The 21753-nt window shown below is 42.7% G+C and overlaps 1 protein-coding gene across 5 annotated transcripts in view; it reads right to left on the reverse strand.

Moving 5' to 3' along the window:
• Positions 1-21753, reverse strand: part of GNMT (glycine N-methyltransferase) — a 500048-nt gene that overhangs the window by 298847 nt on the left and 179448 nt on the right. For 3 of the 5 annotated variants that reach the window (XM_073559002.1, XM_073559001.1, XM_073559000.1), the window contains 2 exons: positions 20959-21101; positions 20771-20889 (listed from right to left, as the gene is read on the reverse strand). In XM_073559002.1, coding sequence (XP_073415103.1) covers positions 20771-20889; positions 20959-21101 — 262 coding nt within the window. Of the gene's footprint in view, positions 1-14867; positions 14959-19940; positions 20022-20770; positions 20890-20958; positions 21102-21753 lie in introns of all 5 variants that reach the window. The other 2 variants (XR_012226573.1, XR_012226572.1) reach the window with 2 other exon arrangements.

Genomic DNA, 21753 nt, shown 5'->3' on the forward strand with positions numbered 1-21753 from the left:
TAGTTTGCAAAAGAGAAGACTGAGAGGAGACTTAATAGCTCTCTACAAATATCTAAAGGGCTGTCACATTGTAGAAGGATCAACTTTATTCTCATTTGCACAAGGAAAGACTAGAAGCAATGGGATGAAACTGAATGGGAGGAGACACAGATTAGATATTAGAAAAAACTTTTTGACAGTTAGAGTGATCAATGAGTGGAACAGGCTGCCACGAGAAGTGGTGAGTTCTCCTTCAATGGAAGTCTTCAAACAGAGGCTGGACAGACATCTGACTGGGATGATTTAGCGAATCCTGCTTTGAGCAGGGGGTTGGACCAGATGGCCCAGGAGGTCCCTTCCAACTCTACGATTCTATGATTCTATGATTCAATATGTCATGAACAGCAGGGATATATGTATATCCCACTTTCTAGTTCCGCTTTGGAACTTGCAGCTCTCCGGCACCCCCTTTACCCTCATGTCAGTCAGGGAACTGCACCTAGGATATTTTTTCGCCGGATGGGCCGCTTACTGTGGACTGGCTATCAGGCACACTGCAGAGAGGGAATTATAAATGCTCTGGCCACAGCCAAACATCAGCTTATAAAACCCGTTCTCTCGCTGTCAGTGCTACCAACCTAGCCCAGAACACACTTCACTGCCACCAGCTTCAATTTCTTAATTAATAATAATTATCTTATTGTCTGGTGCAATCCCCATTAGGATGTGCTCCACTGTTGCCAATGCCATCCAGTGCACGTCTTGCCGCATGTATGAAATCCTTGAACAGCCGGTGGAGGGTGCATACTGCTGTGCGAGATGTGAGCACGTTGTGCATTTGGAAACCCAGATACTGGATCTAAATGTGCAGCTGGCAACACTGAGATCCATTGACAATATGGAAAGGAGTCTCCTGCTCACTGAGCAGACGCTCAATGGGATAGATGAGGGGGGATGCTAGGTTGGAGCTGCAGGACAATGAAGCAGCTAGCTGGGTGACAGTTAGAAGGCGGGGTAGAGGGAAGAGCACCAGGGAGGCTAGTCCTGATCTGGCACACCCCAATAAGTTTGCTAAGTTGGCAGATGAGGGGAGTGTTAGTGCAGGAGTAGCACTGCTGCAGCAAGGCATGTCCTCTGAAAGCCGGAGGAGTGTCTGCTCCAGTAAGGGGGGAAATAGGAGAGCAGGGCAGGCCAGACAGGTGCTGGTAGTGGGAGACTCAATTATTAGGGGAACAGATAGGGCAATCTGTCACAAAGACAGGGATCGTCGAACGGTGTGCTGCCTACCTGGCGCTCGAGTGCGACACATCGCTGATCGGTTGACAGATTACTGGGAGGGGCTGGTGAGGATCCAGCGGTCATGGTGCACATTGGCACAAATGACAAAGTTAGAGGTAGGTGGAAGGTCCTTAAAGATGATTTCAGGGAATTAGGCTGTAAGCTTAAAGCAAGGACCTCCAAGGTGGTATTTTCGGAAATACTTCCTGTACCACGTGCCACGCCAGAGAGGCAATGGGAGATTAGGGAGGTTAATAAGTGGCTCAGGAATTGGTGTAGGAAGGAGGGGTTTGGGTTCCGGCAGAACTGGTGATAGGTGTCTGACAACTATGAGAGACAATTACCTTTCACCACTGGTTCAGGACCCAACAAGAGGGGGGGCACTGCTAGACCTAATATTAACCAACAGGCCAGACCGCATATCAAATGTAAGGGTTGAGGGTCACTTGGGTAATAGTGATCACAAATTAATAAAGTGTTCATGTGTCCTGTAATAAGATGTGTAGTAGAGGGGTTACAAGGACACTAAACTTCAGGAAGGCAAATTTCCAACGGATGAGAGATGATCTTGGTGCAATAACTGGGACGATATCCTGAGACATAAAAATACACAAAGACAATGGGAGACGTTTATTATCCTCCTGAATAGGACCTGTGCACAATATATACCGTATGGGAATAAACCTGCGAGAAATAGGAGGAGACCACTATGGCTAAATAGAGCTGTAAGGGGCACAATAAGAGATAAAAATAAAGCACAGAATTACAGCAAGTAGGTAGTGATGAGGCATTAACTAACTACAGAAGATTAAATAAATTCTGTAAAAAGCAAATCAAAATAGCAAAGATTGAGACAGAGACTCATTGCCAGAGAAAGTAAAAATAATCCCAAAATATTCTTTAACTACATAAATAGTAAGAAAGAAACTAAAAAATGATAGTGTTGGCCCCCTTAATAATAGTCTGGGTGAGATGGTGGATGAGGAAAAAGCCAATAGGCTAAATGACTTTTTTTCAACAGTATTTACACAAGAAAATCCCATGACGGATAACATGATCAGGGATAAAAATTCTCCATTAAATGTCACCTGCTTAACCCAGCAGGAAGTACGGTGGCGTCTAAAAATCACTAAAATTGACAAATCCCCGGGCCCGGATGGCATACGCCCCCGAGTACTGCAGGAATTAAGCACAGTCATAGATAGACCATTATTCCTAATCTTTAAGGATTCCATAATAACAGGGTCTGTACCACAAGACTGGCGTATAGCAAATGTGGTGCCAATATTCAAAAAGGGGTCAAAAACTGAACATGGAAATTATAGGCCAGTAAGTTTAACCTCAACTGTGGGTAAAATCCTGGAGGGTTTCCTAAGAGATACTATACTGGAGTATCTCGAGAAGAATAACCTCATGACCCAATATCAACATGGGTTTACAAGGGACCATTCCTGTCAGACTAATCTGATAAGCTTTTATGAAGAGGCAAGTTCAGGACTGGACCAAGGGAATGCAGTGGAAGTGGTGTACATGGACTTTTCAAAAGCTTTTGATACAGTGCCACACAAAAGGTTGATACATAAAATGAGAACAATGGGGATAGGGGAAAATATGTGTAGGAGGGTTAAGAGCTGGCTCAGGGATAGGAAACAAAGGGTGGTTATTAATGGAGCACACTCGGACTGGGTCACGGTTAGCAGTGGGGTACCACAGGGGTCAGTTTTGGGCCCGCTTCTTTTTAACATATTTATTAATGACCTTGTAGGGGGCATAGAGAGTAGAATTTCAATATTTGCAGATGACACTAAACTCTGCAGGGTAATCAATACAGAGGAGGACAATTTTATATTACAGGAGGATTTATATAAACTAGAAGCTTGGGCTGATAAATGGCAAATGAGCTTTAATGGGGATAAATGTAAGGTCATGCACTAGGGTAGAACGCATAAGATGTATAATTATGTGCTTAATTGTAAAACACTGGGCAAAACTGTCACTGAAAAGGACCTGGGTGTATGGGTGGACGACAAACTCACATTTAGTGGCCAGTGTCAGGCAGCTGCTGCAAACGCAAATAAAATAATGGGATGCATTAAAAGAGGCATAGATGCTCATGAGGAAAACATAATTTTACCTCTATATAAGTCACTAGTGCGACCACACTAAGAATACTGTGTACAGTTCTGGTCTCCGGTGTATAAGAAAGACATAGCTGAACTGGAGCGGGTACAGAGAAGAGCGACCAAGGTTATTAGGGAACTAGGGGGACTGCAATGCCAAGACAGGTTATTACACTTGGGGTTATTTAGTTTGGAGAATCGAAGGCTTAGGGGTGATCTTATTACAATGTATAAATATATGCGGGGACAGTACAAAGACCTTTCCAATGATCTTTTTACTCTTAGACCTGTGATGGGGACAAGGGGGCATCCTCTACGTCTGGAGGAAAGAAGGTTTAAGCATACTCACAGACGTGGATTCTTTACTGTAAGAGCAGGGAGACTATGGAACTCTCTGCCATATGATGTTGTAATGAGTGATTCCCTACTAAAAATTAAGAAGGGACTGGATGCCTTTCTTGAAAAGTATAATATTAGAGGGTATATACACTAGTTTCCTTAATATTGCGTTGATCCAGGGAGCTAGTCTGATTGCCGTATGTGGAGTCGGGAAATAATTTTTTTCCCCAATGTGAAGCTTACTGTTTGCCACATGGGTTTTTTTTTGCCTTCCTCTGGATCAACATGTTAGGGCAGGTTAGGACAGGATATGGGTTGAACTAGATGGACTTAAAGTCTCCCTTCAACCTTAATAACTATGTTACTATGTTAAAGAGGGTCTGAAGCTAACCCAATTAGTAGCGTAATTAACTTCAGGCACGTGCAAATTCGGTATAGAACTTGGAGAAACTAAACTAGTAATTTTATATTTTACTCCAAAAAGGTAGGCAGTGTTTACAGAAGGTATAAAAAGATTTAACAATATGAGACAATTAAAGTGTGTACAAAGCAATTACAAAATAAAAAAAGGCTTAAGACAGAAACACTCACATGTTGCTTAGATCATTCCAGGCTAACCAGGCTGGGGGGAGGGGAGGGGCAACACATCAAAATGCATGGAGGGTCTTGATGCAACAGCTTTCAGGCAGCAACTGAAGGTTGGGCTGACTTGCAGTAACTTATATTTGTAGGCTGTGACATCACTAAAGGGGGTTGCCTGTCTCTGTGCAGCTATGAATGTAGCAGAAAGTTCTGGAACATCATATACGGGACCCCTTATATATGGAGCATTATATATAGGTTCATTATACACTGGAGCATCATATATGGGCCCAACATACATTGGAACATCATATATGGGGCCCATTATATATGGGCCCATTATACACTGGAACATAATATATGGGGCCCATCATACACTGGAGCATCATATATGGGGTCCATTATAACCTGGAGCATCATGTATGGGGCCCATTATACCCTGGAGCATCATGTATGGGGCCCATTATACACTGGAGGATCATACATGGGGCTCATTATATATGGAGCATTATATATGGGGTCCATCATACACTGGAGCATCATATATGGGGCTCATTATACCTTAGAGCATCATGTATGGGGCCCATTATACACTGGAGCATCATACATGGGGCCCATTATATATGGAGCATTATATATGGGGTCCATTATATATGGAGCATTATACATGGGGTCCATTTATACACTGGAGCATCATATATGGGGCTCATTATACCTTGACTAGAGCATCATGTATGGGGGCCATTATACACTGGAGCATCATATGGGGCCCATTATATATGGAGCATCATATATGGGGTCCACTATATACTGGAGCATCATATATGGTGCCCATTATATACTGGTGCATTATATAGGGGGCCCATTATACACTGGTCTGTGTCAGGGTGTGAATTATGCTCCCACTGAAGCATAGGACAGACTTTGAATGCTGGACTGAGTGAGAGGAGATAGATTAACCCTTGCAGGCACAACCCCAAGTCGCGTGCTGAGAAGCGGGTATGTGACAATGGAGTTACGCAGTTATTCTCAGTGAGATAATCCAGAATAACATCCCTCAGAAACCCTTCACATATTTTATCAACAACAGAGGTTAGACTTACTGGCCTATACTTTCCAGGGTCACTTTGAGAGCCCTTTTTAAATAGTAGAAATTGTGGGGCAAATTTTGTTGCCATTTTTACCCACTTCTCATGTGAAAATGGAAAATCTTTGGCTAAAACAATATTTTGTTTTACAATATTTTAGTTTGTAAAATGGGGTCACTTATGGGGGGTTCTGCTGTTCTGGCCCCTCATGGGCTCTCCCAGTGGGTCATGGCACCTGCAAACCAGAACATTAAAATCTGGCGCTCCTTCCCTTCTGAGTTTTGCACTGTGCCTGAAAAATATTTTTCTGATTACATGTAGGGTATTGGCACACTCAGAAAAAAGTGGACCTCAGTTTGTTGTAAAAAAAATTTCCTATTAACCCTTAGAAAAATTAAAACTTGGGGCTAAAGCAACATTTTAGTGGTAAAAATGTAATTTATTTTTTCTTCACCGCTCAGTGGTATAAAATTGTATGAGGCACATGAGGTGTCAATATGATCACTGCACCCCTAGTTGAATTCACTGGGGAGTGTCGTTTGTAAAATGAGATCACATATAGAGTATTTCTGTTGTTCTGGCACATCAGGGGCTCTGCCAATGTGACATGGCACCTTCAAACCCATCCAGGAAAATCTGAACTCCAACATGGCACCTCTTCCCTTCTGCGCTTTGCACTGTGCCTAAAAACTAGTATTCCCCTACATATGGGGTATTGGTGTACTCAAGAGAAATTGCACAATATCTTTTGGGGTCCTGTTACCCTTGGTAAAATAAAAAATTGGGGGCGAAAAGATCATTTTTGTGGAAAAACATTTTTTTTATTTTCACGGCTCTACATTATAAAACTCTGTGAAGCACTTGGGGGTTCAAAGTGCTCACCACACATCTAGATAAGTTCCGTGGGGGGTCTAGTTTCCAAAATGAGGTCACTTGTGGGGGGTTTCTACTGTTTAGGTAAATCAGGGGCTCTGCAAACACAACATGGTGTCCGATCTCAATTCCAGCCAATTTTGCGTTGAAAAAGTCAAACGGCGCTCCTTCCCTTCTGAGCTCTGCCATGCGCCCAAACAGTGGTTTACCTGCATATGGGATATCAGCGTACTCAGGACAAATTGCACAACTATTGGGGTCCAATTTCTCCTGTTACCCTTGGTAAAATAAAAAAAAAAAAATGAAAAAAAATTTGGCCTTGAATTAAATTTTTTTGTGAAAAAAAAGTTAAATGTTAATTTAAAAAAAAAAAATTCCAAAAATTCCTGTGAAGCACCTGAAGGGTTAATAAACTTCTTGAATGTGGTTTTGAGCACCTTGAGGGGTGCAGTTTTTAGAATGGTGTCACTTTTGGGAATTTTCTATCATATAGACCCCTCAAAGTGACTTCAAATGTGATGTGGTCCCTAAAAAATAAAATGGTGTTGTAAAAATGAGAAATCGCTGGTCAACTTTTAACCCTTCTAACTTCCTAAAAAAAAATTTTAGTTCCAAAATTGTGCTGATTTAAAGTAGACATGTGTGAAATGTTATTTATTAAGTATTTTGTGTTACATATCTCTGTGATTTAAAGGCATGAAAATTAAAAGTTGGATAATTGCAAAATTTTCAACATTTTTGCCAAATTTCCTTTGCGGAAAAAACCGCAAATATGTAATAAATGTTACCACTAACATGAAGTACAATATGTCACGAGAAAACAATGTCAGAATCACTGGGATCCGTGGAAGCTCCAGAGTTATTACCTCATAAAGGGACAGTGGTCAGAATTGTAAAAATTGGCCCGGTCATTAACACCCTCGGCGGTAAACCTTGCTTGATGAAATCCATCTTGTGGTTGTTGTTTAATATTTATTTGTAGTTTTCAGTTAATGAGATTCTCGTGCGCCAGGGCAGGGCTGTGGGGGGGGTCTTTATGTGGTGCTCTGCTTACATATGACAGGTCACTGATGCCTCACTGACCTTCCCCCAATTTTACATACTGTATATTTTATTGTTTGGGGGGAAAAAATGACATTCATCATGCAGGCGCCAGCAGCAGCGCCTGCACTGTAGCATGATCAGATCTATAATATCCATGTATTTATTTTATTTAGTGATATAAATTTGTTAAGAAAGAAAAATTTTCTTCCTCAAAATGGCACCAGCCAAGCATGCGTAGTAGGCTAGAGGAAAAAAAAAAAATTGTCTATACTAAGATGGCACCGCCGGCACCTGCATAGTAGCATTTACTGATCCGATAAATGCTGCTGCGTGGAGCCGCCGGTGCCATCTTGGCGGAGACGAATGTTTTTTTTTACTCTAGCAAAATGGCACCGGCGGTGGAGTCTGCCCAGTAGCATCTATTGTGTTCCGCCGATGCCTGCATAATGAATGTAATTTTTTTCAAACAATAAGATATACAGTATGTAAAATAGGGGCGGGTCAATGAGGGATCATTGACCTGTCATAAGCCATATAGATAAATATTTAAGCAGAGCACCACGAAAAAGACCCCCCCACAGGCCCGCCCATAGCCCCGCCTCTGAGCATGAGAATCTCATTAACTGAAGACTACAAATAAAGATTAAACAACAACCACAATATGGTTGATGAAATCCAAGGTATCATTTTAATCAGTATAACGGCACCAACCTGACAGTTTTTGTAGGTTACTCTGCACAATCCTGCTGTCAGGTTCCCTTTAATCACTTGTTAAAAAACAAAACAGAAATGTATATCAAATGGAAAGAGTGGGCATATCTGAAGAAGAATATAATGTATAATGTAGGGCAAGAGTTAGAAGAGCTAAAGCCAGTAATGAAGTGAAGCTTGCAAGGGAGAACAAAAGCAGTAAAAAGGGATTTTGGGGTATATAAAAAGCAAAAGAAAAGTCAAAGATGCTATAGGATTTTAACAGGATGAAAAGGGTGAAGTGGTCGGGAATGATGTTGAGAAGGCCAAAGTTTTAAATTCCTATTTTGCATCTGTATTCTCTAGTAAAGTTATTGTAACATCAACTGATTTTCACGGTGCCACTGAAGGTATAAAATAATCCACTCTGTCCATAAACAGAGAGATGGTGAGGGAACACTGAGCTAATTTACATGAATTTAGATTAATTACATCCTAGGGTACTGAAAGAGTTAGCAGAGGAAATTGCAGAACCACTTGATAGAATCTTTGAAAAATTCTGGAGAACAGGAGAAGACCCAGAAGATTAGAGAAGGGCAAATGTTGTCCCTTTCTTCAAAAAAGGAAAGAAGACGGAGCCAGGCAATTACACGCCAGTGAGCCTTACTTGTATACCAGGAAAGATCGGTGAAAAAGTTATTAAACAGTATATATGTAAGTACTTGGATAAGAATATAGTAATTAACAAGAGCCAGCGTGGGTTTGTAGAGAACAAGTCATGCCAGACTAATTTCCTTCTATGATGGAATCACTGACTGGGAGGATCAGGAAAATGCGGTAGCTATAGTATATCTTGACTTCAGCAAAGCATTTGATAAAGTATTTCATACTATCCTTATTGAAAAAATGACCAAGTATGGGATTGACAAGGCTACGGTTAGGTGGATTCATAACTGGCTCAGTGATCGTACTCAAAGAGTAGTAATAAATGGCTGCACATCCAATTGGAAGAGTGTTTCAAGTTGAGCACCACAAGGCTCTGTCCTGGCCCCAGTGTTGTTCAACATTTTTTATAAATGATCTAGATAAGGAAACTGAAGGTAAATTAATCAAGTTTGCAGACTATTCAAAGCTAGAAGGGATATCTAGCACTAGAGAAGACAGAAAAGGGATTCAGAAGGATCTAGATAAGCTTGAACAATGGGCAGAGAATAATAGAATGGTATTTAACAGGGAGAAACGTAAGACTCTACATCTGGGCAAGAAAAACGAAAATTACATTTACAGAATGGGAGGAATAGAACTAAGGCACATCATGTGTGAAAAAGACTTGGGTATACTAATAGATCACAGACTGCACACGAATCAGTGTGATGCAGCAGCAAAAAAGGCAAACATAGTTCTAGGATGTATTAAGAGAAGCATAGAGTCTAGATCACATAAAGTAATAATCCGTTTCTACTCCTCCTTGGTCAGACCTCATCTGGAATACTGGGTCCCGTTCTGGGAACCGCATTTTAAAAAAAACATTGAAAAACTGCAGCAAGTACATAGAAGAGCTACCAGGATGGTGAGTGGATTGCAAACTATGTCCTACCAGGAAAGGTTAATGCATCTGGGAATATTTAGCTGCAAAATAGAAGACTAAGAGGAGACTTAATAGCTGTCTACAAATATCTGAAGGGCTGTCACAGTGTAGAGGGATCATCATTATTCTCATTTGCACATGGAAACACAAGAAGCAATGGAATGAAGCTGAAAGGGAGAAGATACAGATTAGATATTACAAAACACTTTGAAAGTGAGGGTGATCAATGAGTAGAACAGGCTGCCACAAGAGTTTGTGAGTTCTCATTCAATGGAAGTCTTTGCACAGAGGCTAGACAGTCATTTGTCTGAGATGGTTTAGTGATTCTTGTGCTTCATTGAGCAGAGGTTTGGCCACGATAACCCTTGAGGTCCCTTCCAACTCTAACATTCTATGATTCTATGATATCTATCGTCTGGATGTGAGGAACCATCTTAATGTCTATTGCTGCCAACTGGAGTGTGAGACGTGCTATGGTCATGGTATGGAGCATAGACTGTGACTACAGACTATACTGGCGAGAGATACAAAATCTGTGGGCCAACTAAAAATTGGGAGACAGTGAGTATCACCTGGTACTGGGGCAGTGGAACTACCAGCTCCGGGGTGGTGATCTTTTGGTCTAGGGGGTAAAGGTATTTTGTCCAGCTACCTGTAGTTGTAAAACCATGGACATAAGGAATAAAAAATAGTTGCATTTTTAAACTGCCTAGGTGATTATTACAACACACAACCTCAAAACTTCACAGCCCGGCATAGGCGTTAAGGGGCGCATTGTGTTCTCTGGCCGAGAGTGGAAGATGGACGAGGAACTGTGTGAATGGAAGATAGAGCACCCTGGATGCACTGCAAAACTGGACAGTAAATCCCTGGAGCTGATGGTGCACCAGTGGTCATACAGAAGTTCAGGAAAGCTGAGGCGTCAAAACAGTGAATTATTGGTAAAAATCTTGCTCTATATTCCATGTCAATTAGAAAATAACTAGGAAGACACAGCAGGCAATGTTTCAACCATAGACCAGAGAATAATTCATACAATTCATACAGCTGTATGAATTTTTCTCTGATCTTGATAAAGGCCTATTATGGTCGAAACATTGCCTGCTGTGTCTTCCTGTTAATTTTTTAATTGGCATGGAATATAGAACAAGATTTTTACCATTAATTCACTCTTTTGATGCCTCAGCTTTCCTGAACCTCTATATTGCTATGGGACCTGGTGGGAAGGTCTGCCGAATTCAGCACAACTGCTCAATGGTGCATAAGGTTTTAACACTGGACGGAGCCAGTGGGCATAGGGATAGTCAAGGAGGAACAAATGGTAGGGCTGAAGTTGTGTTATGCTATAGAAGTGAGGAATCACAAGTGTTGTACCCTCTCCTACATACAACATTTTGATGAACTTGAACTGTCCAGTAAACTTCTATTTGTTGAAATGAAATTGGTGTCCCCTGAAGGCGGATCATCGCGCAGGGAATTGCGTTGCCCTAATGGTCTCCATGGAGGCCCCCGGCACCATGATGGTCGCGGGGTCCTGCAGGGAAGGTGGCTTGTGAGCACCTGCTGGGAGCAGGACCTGAGACACGTCCTTTCCTGCCTGTCAGGATCCTGATCTGATACTTTGCTGTGCATGGTGTCAGATCAGCCATCTGATGTAATATAGTGATACTCCATATTGGGACAATGTAAATATATGTATATATATATATATATTAGAATGTGTAAAAATAAGGTTTTAAAAATCCTTCAATAAAGAGAAAAATGTTTTTACCAATAAATACTTTTATTTATGCAAATAATTATAATAATAATAATCTTTATTTTTATATAACGCTCACATATTCCACAGCGATTTACAGTTTGCACACGTTATCATCACTGTCCCCATTGGGTCTCACAATCTAAATTCCCTAACAGTATGTCTTTGGAATATGGGAGGAAATCGGAGAACCCAGAGGAAACCCACGCAAACACGGGGAGAACAGACAAACTCCTTGCAGATATTGTCATTGGTTAGACTTGAACCCCGGACACCAGCGCTGCAAGGCTGCAGTGCTAACCACTGAGCCAAAAGAAACAATAAAAGTACATATATTTGATATCGTCGCTCATTAACGATCCGCTCCATAAAACTGTCCCACTAGTTAACCCCTTCCGTGAACATCGTAAAAAAATAATAAACGAGGAAAAAAACAATGCTTTATCATCATACCGCCAAACAAAACGTGCAATAAAATGCAATCAAAAAGACGGATATAAGTAAACATGGTACAGCTGAAAACATCATCTTGTCCCGCAAAAAAAAAGCCACAATACAACTCCATCAGCAGAAAAAAAAAAAGTTATAGCTCTCAGAATAAAGCAATGCAAAAATAATTATTTTTTTCCATAAATTAGTTTTTATTGTGTAAAAATGCAAAAACATAAAAAGATATAAATGATGTATCGCTGTAATCATACTGACTTGAAGAATAAAGCGGTCTTACTAATTTTACCACACACAGAACGGTATTAAAAAAACAAAACCATTCCTGAATTGCTGGTTTTTGTTCATTCTGTCTCACAAAAATCAGAACAAAAAACGATCAAAAAATGTCACGTGTCCGAAAATCGTACCAATAAAAACGTCAACTCTTCCCACAAAAAACAAGCCATAACATGATTCTGTGGGCCAAAATATGGAAAAATTATAGCTCTCAAAATATGGTGATGCAAAAACTAGTTTTCACAATAAAAAACATCTTCTAGTGTGTGACAGCTGCCAAACAAAAAAACCCGCTATAACTCTGGTAACGCTGTAATCGCGTCGACCCAAAAAATAAAATCGCCTAATCACTTATACCACACGTGGAACGGCGTAAACCATAAATAAAACCAATTCTTCACATGCTGTTGATATTTTCATTCTGCCTTCCAAAGATTGCAGTAAGGCTCGATGCACATTTATCCTGCTCTCTGCACTGAGCGCTTACACCGGAATTACTGTGTACATCTCTGAAATAAGTGATTCAGATGGAAACTCTGACGAAAGATTCACTATAATGAGGCAGATGGAGGCACTGTGGATGCCAACTGACCTCTGATTCGGTGGTGTCCATCTTTTTAGGATTGCATAAAAGTGCCATCAGCCACAGTTTTTGTGAACTTCTGAAAAGGACACAGCTGAACAGAGGCGAGACGTAGTCCAGAGTAACGCTGCTGCCTCATTATAGTGAATGGATCCCTCGGGGGTTTCATCGGAATCACATCAGATGGAAACCCCAAAGTAAGCGCTCAGTGTAGAGCGTCGGATAAATGTGATCCCAAACCCTAATATAAAATGTTCCCAAAAAAAGCTTCAGCTCAATCCACAAAAAAAAACAAATCCTCATTCAGATCTGTCACTGGCTAACGGAAATATAGAGGGCTTCCACGTTACTGGTAGCACAAAGGGTCTGGAATAGCAAAATGGCTTCTCACCCGCCAAAAGAAATTCAGGGAATTCTCCACAACCAAATCCAAATGCTCCCCTCCCCCTCCCTTCTGAACCCCAGTGTGCCTGAACCACATATAGCGTCCACATGTTTGGCATTTTTGTAGTGATGAGAGCCTGCCTAATTTACAGGTGCGTGTCTCCAAAAGCATGAGCTGGGCACTACAATGTACTGGTCACAATTTTCAATTCACAACATCCCCTGCTGTCTGTTTCTGGAAAACGCCCATGGAGTCAAAATCGTCACTATATCTGTAGATAAATTCCCAAAGGAGCATAATTTCCAAAATTGGGTCACTTGAGGGGGGATTCTGCTCTTTTAACAATTACGGTCTCTTTATATAGAGTCTGCAAGCTAGTTTAGGAAAATCTGCCTTCCAGTAGGCAAATAGCGCTCCGTCCCTCTTGAGTCTCTGCAGATAATAGAATCATAGAATCGTAGAGTTGGAAGGGACCTCCTAGGCCATCTGGTCCAACCCCCTGCTCAAAGCAGGATTCACTAAATCATACCAGACAGATGTCTGTCCAGCCTCTGTTTGAAGACTTCTATTGAAGGAGAACTCACCACTTCTCGTGGCAGCCTGTTCCACTCATTGAACACTCTGTCAAAAAGTTGTTTCTAATATCTAATCTGTGTCTCCTCCCATTCAGTTTCATCCCATTGCTTCAAGTCTTTCCTTGTGCAAATGAGAATAAAGATGATCCTTCTACAATGTGACAGCCCTTGAGATATTTATAGACAGCTATTAAGTCTCCTCTCAGTCTTCTCTTTTGCAAGCTAAACATTCCCAAATCCTGCAACCTTTCCTCATAAGACAGGGTTTGCAGACCGGTCACCCTTCTGGTCGCTCTTTTCTGAACTTGCTCCAGTTTGTTGATGTCTTTTTTAAAATGTGGTGCCCAAAACTGGACACAGTATTCCAGATGAGGTCTGACCAAAGAGGAGTAGAGGGCAATAATGACTTCACGTGATCTAGACTGTATGCTTCTGTTAATACATCCTAGAATTGCATTTGCCTTTTTTGCTGCTGCATCACACTGTTGACTCATATTCAGTCTGTGATCTATTAGTATACCCAAGTATTTTTCACAAGTGCTGTTGCTTAGCCCTATTCCTCCCATTCTGTATATGCTTTATTCATTTTTATTGCCCAGATGTAGTACTTTGCATTTTTCCCTGTTAAAAACCATTCTGTTAGTTGCTGCTCACTGCTCCAGTTTATTTATATCTTTTTGAATCCTCTCTCTCTCTGCTCTAGTATTAGCTATCCCTCCTAGCTTTGTGTCATCAGCAGTACTGTACAGCCACATATGAGGTATTTCTATATTCAGCAGAAATTTTGGGACAAATTTTGATGCCATTTTTATCCATTTCCCGGTGTGAAAATGTAAAACTTGTGGCTAACACACAATCCTGGTGGCAGAGGCATAGCTAGGGGTTCAGCTCAGGGAGGGGGGGGGCAAAACAGGAGGACATATCATTGGTGCAACCTGCGCAACCGCACATGGGCGCAAGAGGTAAGGGGGCCCATATCTACCTCCAAAGAAGGTGCTCTTGGGCTGCAAGGGGCCAATATATTGTTCTTGCACAGGGGCGCTTTCTGTCTGTGTCTCCTTGTGGCCCCTAACCAGGTAATCAAATTATAGCTAAGGTGGTATAGGGGAACCTCAGGAGATGACCACACTGTTATTGAAAATAAATCTCTATACAAAGACCAGCATTGATACTACCACCATATGGTGACACATAGTGGAAGATACTAGTCCTACAGAACATATAAGAGATTACAGTACAGTTATAGATGGTGACTTACAGCTGATGTTCTTTCAGGTGGAGTCATTCACTTTTCCCATTTATTCCATGTGGCCCAGACAGACATGTCTACTTCTCCAGCCAGGACTCATCTGCAGAGATTACAACAAAGACACATCTGACTTCTCAAAGCTAGGAGGGATAGCTAATACTAGAGAAGAGAGTGAGAGGATTCAAAAAGATATAAATAAACTGGAGAAGTGGGCAGCAACTAACAGAATGGTTTTTAACAGGGAGAAATTCAAAGTACTACATCTGGGCAATAAAAATGAAAAAAGCATATACAGAATGGGAGGAATAGGGCTAAGTGACAGCACATGTGAAAAAGACTTGGGTATACTAATAGATCACAGACTGAATATGAGTCAACAGTGTGATGCAGCAGCAAAAAAGGCAAATGCAATTCTAGGATGTATTAACAGAAGCATACAGTCTAGATCATGTGAAATCATTATTTCCCTCTACTCCTCTTTGGTCAGACCTCATCTGGAATATTGTGTCCAGTTTTGGGCACCACATTTTAAAAAAGACATCAACAAACTGGAGCAAGTTCAGAAAAGAGCGACCAGAATGGTGACCGGTCTGCAAACCCTGTCCTATGAGGAAAAGTTGCAGGATTTGGGAATGTTTAGTTTGCAAAAGAGAAGACTGAGAGGAGACTTAATAGCTGTCTAAAAATATTTAAAGGGCTGTCACATTGTAGAAGAATCAACTTTATTCTCATTTGCACAAGGAAAGACTAGAAGCAATGGGATGAAACTGAATGGGAGGAGACACAGATTAGATATTAGAAAAAACTTTTTGACAGTTAGAGTGATCAATGAGTGGAACAGGCTGCCACGAGAAGTGGTGAGTTCTCCTTCAATGGAAGTCTGCAAACAGAGGCTGGACAGACATCTGACTGGGATGATTTAGCGAATCCTGCTTTGAGCAGGGGGTTGGACCAGATGGCCCAGAAGGTCCCTTCTAACTCTACGATTCTATGATTCTCACATTTCCAGCACCGTTCATATGTAGAATCATAATCATCGTGTCCAACCCCCTGCTCAGTGCTGGATTCACTAAACCATCTCAGACAGATGTCTGTCCAGCCTCTGTTTGAAGACTTCCATTGAAGGAGAACTCACCACCTCTCGTGGCCGCCTGTTCCACTCATTGATCGCCCTCACTGTCAAAAATTTGTTTTCTAATATCTAATCTGTATCTTCTCCCTTTCAGTTTCATTCTATTGCTTCTTCTTGTGTTTCCATGTGTACATGTATTCCCAACCTGCACAAACTCCTCATTCTGCTGATACCCCAATACTGAGCCACTGCTGCCATATGATTCCCTATTACTGCATCTACTATGTGGTACAAAAACAGAGCTTCTCTTACTGCCCCCACATAGTAATGCCACCACTGTGCCCCTTACATCGTAATAATGCCTCCTTTGTGATCTGTAGATGGTAAAATTGCCTGCAAGAAAATATTAATTTCCTGTGCATGTGCCCTCCACATTTTGTCCCTAGAAAGTAATAATACTCCATGTGCAACTTTGATGGTCACAATATTGATTGTCCCTATAACAATAATGTTTAAGTGCCTACTTAACATTTCATAATGTCCCCTAAGTTCCCCATGTACAACTCCCCTATATACAGTATGCTGGGCCCACAGCTCCCTATACACAGTATGATGATCCCACAGCTCCCTATACAGAGTATGATGATCCCACAGCTCCCTATACACAGTATGATGATCCCACAGCTCCCTATACACAGTATGATGATCCCACAGTTCCCCTATACACAGTATGATGATCCCACAGCTCCCTATACACAGTATGATGATCCCACAGCTCCCTATACACAGTATGATGATCCCACAGCTCCCTATACACAGTATGATGATCCCACAGTTCCCCTATACACAGTATGATGATCCCACAGCTCCCTATACACAGTATGATGATCCCACAGCTCCCTATACACAGTATGATGATCCCACAGCTCCCTATACACAGTATGATGATCCCACAGCTCCCTATACACAGTATGATGATCCCACAGCTCCCTATACACAGTATGATGATCCCACAGCTCCCTATACACAGTATGATGATCCCACAGCTCCCCTATATACTGTATGATGATCCCACAGTTCCCTATACACAGTATGATGAGCTCACAGCTCCCCTATACACAGTATGATGATCCCACAGCTCCCTATACACAGTATGATGATCCCACAGCTCCCCATACACAGTATGATGAGCCCACAGCTCCCCTATACACAGTATGATGAGCCCACAGCTCCCCTATACACAGTATGATGATCCCACAGCTCCCCATACACAGTATGATGAGCCCACAGCTCCCCTATACACAGTATGATGATCCCACAGCTCCCTATACACAGTATGATGATCCCACAGTTCCCCTATACACAGTATGATGAGCCCACAGCTCCCCTATACACAGTATGATGAGCCCACAGCTCCCGTACATACAGTATAATGTCCCCGAAAGTTCCCCTATACATATAATGATGTCCCCACTGCTCCTCCAACACACAGTATAATTGTTAATAGTGTTCTGACACAGTGCAGTCCCTGCACTGAGGAAACTAAACTTTATTTCCCCCGGCAGCCTTGCTCTTCCAGCCATAGGGGTTGCTCTGGCATGGTTTCAGTCATCGCTCTGTGTATAGAAAGTGGTGGCTGTAACAGCACCACGGCACTGACTGACAGCCTCCTCAGCACCGTCTGCCACCCAGTAGCTACCCTACTGGTGCCCCTATAAATAATAATGCTTCTTAAGTGCCCATTTAATATTGAACCAAGTCCCCTCATGTACAGTAACATGGCCCCAGCATTGCTGATGTGAGCAGGGGGTGGTGTGATGACTCTTTCGGCTTCTCCCAATTATCTTCTATTGAAAAAAGTCAAACTTATCTAATCGACACAGGCACATAGCAAACGTGGTCGCATGACCGCCTGATCACACCAATGGTATTGGGGTCTCATGACAGCAGGCGCACCCTATCATGATTTGGCCGTCTGTAGTCTCAGACTGACTGCAGACATTTATCCCGAGCCTTTAATAACTTCATAGTAATAAATTATGAAATTATTAAATAGAATGCAGCTCGTGATTACTGTACTTGTTAGGGGGCAGACAGACGTATTTCTCGTGCGAGGATCGTATGGCAATCCTTGGTCTGACAGTTGGTTCTCCTGACCTGAGTGTAACAGCTGCATCCATCACACTGTCAAGTTAATGTCAGGAGCGGCAGAGCCAGTCCGAGGATTGCGAAGCTATCCTTGCATGAGTTATACGGCCATCAGCCTGCGCCCTTATGCTAAGGCCGGGGTCACACTTGCGAGAAACTCACACGAGTCTTGCACCTCAATATCCGGCACTGCTGCCGGCACTCGGGACCGGAGTGTGTGACTGCATGTATTTCTATGTATTTCTATGCAGCGGCACACTCCGGTCCGAGTGCCGGCGGCAGCGCCTAGGGTTGATGCGAGAGATTCGCGCGAGTGTCTCGCATCACACTCGCAAGTCTGACCCCGGCCTTATACTTAGCCTAGTTATACTAATACTTAGACATTAACCCCTTATTAATGTATTATTGCTATTAACCTGTATTGTTATGCTTATCATACTAATACTTATAAAAGACCCAGCTCGCAAGTATAAAAAGCCCCCTACCTCCCAATCTCCAGCCCCCCAAGACAGCAACTATGACATGTGATGGGAGTTCATAGAATTTCATATCAAAACAGTCTAATAATCAGCCCCCAGTCCCCTGTCCCCCTCCCCCACAATACCCCCATTCTCTCACATTCACCCCAGGTGCCATATCTCATCTGCACCACCCCAACACCCACAATACTCCCATCCACTCACATTCACACTACAGCATCATGTCTCCTCTCCCCATCTTCTCAAATTCACCCCCCAGTACCCTAGCCCCCCCCACAATATCCCATTATCTTACAGTAACCCCTCCAGTGCCCTAGTCAACACAATACCCCCATATTCTTACATTAACCCCGCAGTGCCGTCCCCCACTTCAGCCCCCATAATACCCCATCATCTCAAATTCACCCACAGTGCCCTGTTTCTTCTCTCCATAATACCCCCATCCTCTCACATTAACCCCTCAGTGCCCTAGCCCCCCACAATACCCCCAATCAACCCACAGTGATCATGACATGCCCACCCTAAATGAATCTAATCAGTTCCATCCCCACTTACCGATGAAGTTTGCAGGCAAAGTGAGGCAGGACCAGGGAGCATCCAGTTTAATGGGAGGAGGGCACTAGGACCCAGCGTGCCTGAGCCAATCAGAGTCTGCACAGAGAGAAAGTAACTGCAGCTGCTGCAGCCAGGAAGGAGCTTCCCCCATGAGATAGCAGCACACTGCAGGGACTGAGACTCTGGCTCTGCAATCTGCCGCTGTGCAGTCTGTTAGACAGGGGAGCCGGCATTGTGCTGCTCTCTCCCTGCACCTCAGATACTCGCCTCGTCTCCCAGTGGGCCCCTGCATGTTACGGGGCCCGGGGCAACGGCCCCCTCTGCCCCCCCAGTAGCTATGCTACTGCTTGATGGTAAAACTGTAAATTATTTTTTCTTCACTGCCCAATGGTATAAAAGTTTGTAACACACCTGTGTTGTCAATATGATCACTGCACCCCTAGATGAATTCATTGAGAGGTTTAATTGGTAAAATGAAGTCACTTATGGGGGGTTCTGCTGTGTTGGCACCTCAGGGGCTCTGCCAATGTGACATGGCACCCTCAAACAAGTGCAGAAAAATCTGCACTGTAATATGGTACTACTTCCCTTCTGAGCTTTTCAATGTGCCTCAAAAGTAGTTTTCAACCACATATGGAGTATTGGAATAATCAGGGGAAATTGCACGACAAATTTTTTTGGAGCAACTTCTATTGTAACCCTTATGAAAATGCAAAATATGGAGCTAAAAAAGATTTATTTGGGAAAAATGTGATTTTTTTTATTTCCACGGCTCAACGTTATAAACTTCTGTGAAGCACTTGTGGGTTCAAGATGCTCAATACACACCTAGATATGTTCCTTGGGGGGTCTAGTTTCCAAAATGGTGTTACTTTTGGAGGTTTTCACTGTTTAGGCACATCAGGGGCTCTGCAAATGCGACATGACAACTGCTAATTATTCCAGCATATTTTACATTCAAAAAGTGAAATGGCGCCCCTTCCGAATAAACTTCTTGAATGTGGTTTTGAGCACCTTGAGGGGTGCGGGTTTTATAATTGTGTCATTTTGGGGTATTTTCTGCCCCACAAAGTCACTTTAAATGTGATATGGTCCCTAAAAAATGGTTTTGTAAATTTTGTTGTAAAAATGAGAAATCGCTGGTCAACTTTTAACCCTTATAACTTCCTAATAGAAAAAAATATGTTTCCAACATTGTGCTGAAAGTAGATATGAGGGAAATGTTATTTATTAACTATTTTGTGCGATATGACAACTGATTTAAGGGCATAAAAATTAAAAGTTTGACAATTGCGAAATTTTCGCCAAATTTCCGTTTTTTTAAGAAATAAATGCAAGTCATATCAAAGACACTAAATATATGTCACAAAAAACTATTTCAGAATCACTGGGATCCATTGACGTTCCAGAGTTATGACCTCATAAAGGGACAGAGGTCAGAATTGTAAAAATTGTCCTGGTCATTAAGGTGAACACAGGCTTCGGGGTGAAGGGGTTAAAGCGGCACCATCCTCTGTTTCTGTCAGATCACGTGGTGGTGGTGATGGACAGGGGCTGGGAGAGACTGTGCAGCTGCAGATATCTACTGGGACGGTACCTAATAGATGGGGTTATTTCATGTCATGTACACTACAAAAGAAGAAGCCGGTGACTTGTACCTCAGTTCAGGCTGTGACTCCCCGGATGCAGGTACTTGGACAGTGTAATCCAACGTCACCATGTGAGGTTTGTTATTCACCCACAGGACGGAGGTGCTGATGTCCTGGGTCAGGTCACTCTGTGGAGATATATGAAGACATCTTCATCTGGAAATGCTCAGGGAAACTCTGCCCAGAAATGACCTCACCTTGTAGTAGATGTTCTTGCCTTGAGGGGCACAGCCAGTGTTCAGGATGTAGTCATAATTCCTGTGATCTATGATCAGGATACCTCCTGGTTTGACCATCGCCGCAATGTTCCGGAGAGCCAATCGCTGGTCACTCTGATCTCCTAAAGGGAGAGAAACGACAGTGTGGTCAATGCAAAAACTCATTTCAGGATTTCTGACCTCTGTTTTTTATATAGTAATATTTCACTGAAATGCTCAAGGTTCACTGGGATTTGTCATGTGTGGCAGTGTGAGCCAGTGACGTGATCCCTGAGAGCAGACGGTGCTGCGAAGGGATCCCTGAGAGCAGACATTGCTGCCAAGGGGTTCCTGAGAGCAGACGGTGCTGCGAAGGGATCCCTGAGAGCAGACATTGCTGCCAAGGGGTTCCTGAGAGCAGACGGTGCTTGGAAGTGGAAGGGTCCCTGAAAGAGGGCGTTACAGGTACATGGACGGAGTGGAATTTGGGGATCTGCCTACAGTAGTTTCATACTCCAGATGCTATTCTGTGATATTAGATACGACAACCTGGTGTTTATGGCCATCATGTCGTTACTGTGTGACTTTACTGCTTAGATGAAATCATTGATAACATGATAACAAAAATGTGTGTACGAGGTGTACGGAGCGGAGCCGCACGTGTACGAGGTGTACGGAGCGGAGCCGTGTGTGTACGAGGTGTACGGAGCAGAGCCGTGTGTGTACGAGGTGTACGGAGCGGAGCCGTGTGTGTACGAGGTGTACGGAGCGGAGCCGTGTGTGTACGAGGTGTAC

The sequence above is a fragment of the Dendrobates tinctorius genome, unplaced genomic scaffold, assembly GCF_039654945.1.
Source record: "Dendrobates tinctorius isolate UK_male_01 unplaced genomic scaffold, ASM3965494v1 ptg000264l, whole genome shotgun sequence".
In the NCBI taxonomy this organism is placed as follows: domain Eukaryota; kingdom Metazoa; phylum Chordata; class Amphibia; order Anura; family Dendrobatidae; genus Dendrobates; species Dendrobates tinctorius.